Source organism: Austrofundulus limnaeus, unplaced genomic scaffold (genome assembly GCF_001266775.1).
Source record: "Austrofundulus limnaeus strain Quisiro unplaced genomic scaffold, Austrofundulus_limnaeus-1.0 Scaffold470, whole genome shotgun sequence".
Lineage (NCBI taxonomy): Eukaryota > Metazoa > Chordata > Actinopteri > Cyprinodontiformes > Rivulidae > Austrofundulus > Austrofundulus limnaeus.
In genome coordinates this window covers 412,027-414,015 of record NW_013952872.1, presented here as the reverse complement: position 1 = coordinate 414,015, position 1,989 = coordinate 412,027, and the positions used below count along the sequence as shown (strand labels likewise).

Sequence of the window (1,989 nt, the reverse complement as noted above, 5' to 3'; positions counted from 1 at the left end):
GGCAGATGGCCGCCTGTCCTGAGCCTGGTTCTGCTGGAGGTTTCTTCCTGATTAATGGGGAGTTTTTCCTCTTCTTTTGCTCAGGATGGGAGACTGTGATGAAGTGATTCAGTGCAGTCTCCTGGCTTCTTCTTTTAATTGTTCTTTATGTACAGTGCCCTGAGACAACGTATGTTGTGACTTGGCGTTATATAAATAAACTGAATTGAATGTTTACAATAAGTTTTAAAATTTTTTAGCTAAAATGCTAAAAACAAACAGCTAGCAGTGAAAGCTTCACTGTTGGCTAAGAAACACGGACTGCTAATTATTTATTTAGTAAAACAAGTTAATGAAGCAGCCGGTAATTTATTAAAAACTATTTTGAAAATGTCACTCCATAATTTAATTTTACCCATAAAGATACAAATGATCAGAATATTTTTTTTATTTAGAATTTTTCATAGTTAGATTTTCAGAACACCAACTGCATTGGGGKGAGGGGAGCAGTTTTTCCAACAGTACCTGAACGCACCGCGTTCAGTGTTATTGATCGTATATAGAAAGATTTTAAGTTATGAACACATWAATCCAGGTTCCTCTTCACAAACATATTTACCTCGGACACAGCCCGCTGAAGAGGAAGTTTTTACACAGGTGCAGATYTCCGCACCACGACCCGAGACAGTCTTTAACTCTGCACAGCTTCAGGCCAGTCCTGGCCACCACTTTCTGCTGCCCKTTCCAAGAATACAAGACGAAATTATTTTTGTTGGCAATGACCTCATTCGCCGACGCGCCCGAGTACAGATTAAACATCAAAACATCCGCATCTACTGCTCCTTGATTGGCGCAGATAAACTTTAAAACCTCGGCGTCCATCGCCTTTAGGCCCTGTTTGTTTTTGGAAGCAGCTCGGTTTCGTTTCAGCTGACTAGAAATCGAAACTTAACTATTTTCAGCCTTCATGAGACTGTAATGCCGCTGTTGTCCACTTGAGGGCGACATTGTACTGCATAACTTCTTTCAGACAAATGTGAAAACTGTTTCCTCGGGTCTCAAAATAAAACTCCTGAAATAGCTGGGAATAGAAATGAAGGCAGCTGTGTTTTTGTTTTCATTCAACTCATTTACTGTTTGTTTCCACATAAACCTGCTTGTTTAGATCTGTGGATATTTTCTGCTACCGGCTCGGCTGCCTTGGGGTGTGTTTGGATTTCCTGTTGGCGAGCTTCAGTAATATTTCAGCCTATTTTGTAGTGGGTTCTGAATAATTTCTTACATGAGAAATGSAGGGGGAAAAAGTTTAACAACTGCTTCAGAGGCAGATGAGACTAAAGTGGGTTGTTGCCGTCTTAAACTACTCCTGTTTTCAAAGTTTTATGACTGCAAATAGGCCTACAATGCCCATCAGTTTCTCGGTACAGTTATTTTTATAGTTGTTTATAAATGCAGATAGCAATTTATTGGTATCTGGCCTGCTTTTAAGCGCGATCCAGTCCCTGTAGAACCAAATGGACCGGATCTCTTTGAGATCCTGCTTAAGGGATGGGGGGGGAGGAGCTCCATCATCCAGGGGGAGCTCAGAGTAGAACTGCTGCTCCTCCACATCAAAAGGAGTCCATTGAGGTGGTTCATCTGATMAGGAGGCCTCTTGGAGGCCTAATCTTTTGGAGGTGTTCCGGGCACGTCACACTGGTAGGAGGCCCCAGGCAGACCCAGGACTTACTGGGGGGATTATGTATCCTCTCTAGCCTGAGAATGCCTCGGGAGTCCCCCAGGACAAGCTGGAAAGTGTCACTGGGGAGAGGATTACCTGGGTTTGTCTCCTAAACCTGTTGCCTCCATGACCCATCTACAGATCAAGGTTATAATAGTTTTGGTAAATGGACTGTACTTGTATAGCACCTTTCTATCCATCCAGGACACTCAAAACGCTTCACACAACAGACATTCACCCACACACATACACACACACATTTACACACTGATGATGGCAAACTACAATTG

General features: G+C 42.7%; 1 protein-coding gene across 2 annotated transcripts in view; it reads right to left on the bottom strand.

Annotated features, from left to right (window-relative positions):
- The window catches only part of LOC106529842 (poly [ADP-ribose] polymerase 12), a 16,789-nt gene extending 15,311 nt beyond the window's left edge, over window positions 1–1,478 (bottom strand). For both annotated transcript variants that reach the window (XM_014025360.1, XM_014025361.1), the window contains exon 1: window positions 599–1,478. In XM_014025360.1, the coding sequence (XP_013880814.1) occupies window positions 599–861 (263 nt within the window). In that variant the 5' untranslated portion in view covers window positions 862–1,478. The remainder of the gene's footprint in view (window positions 1–598) is intronic.
- Window positions 1,479–1,989: the final 511 nt, after the last annotated feature.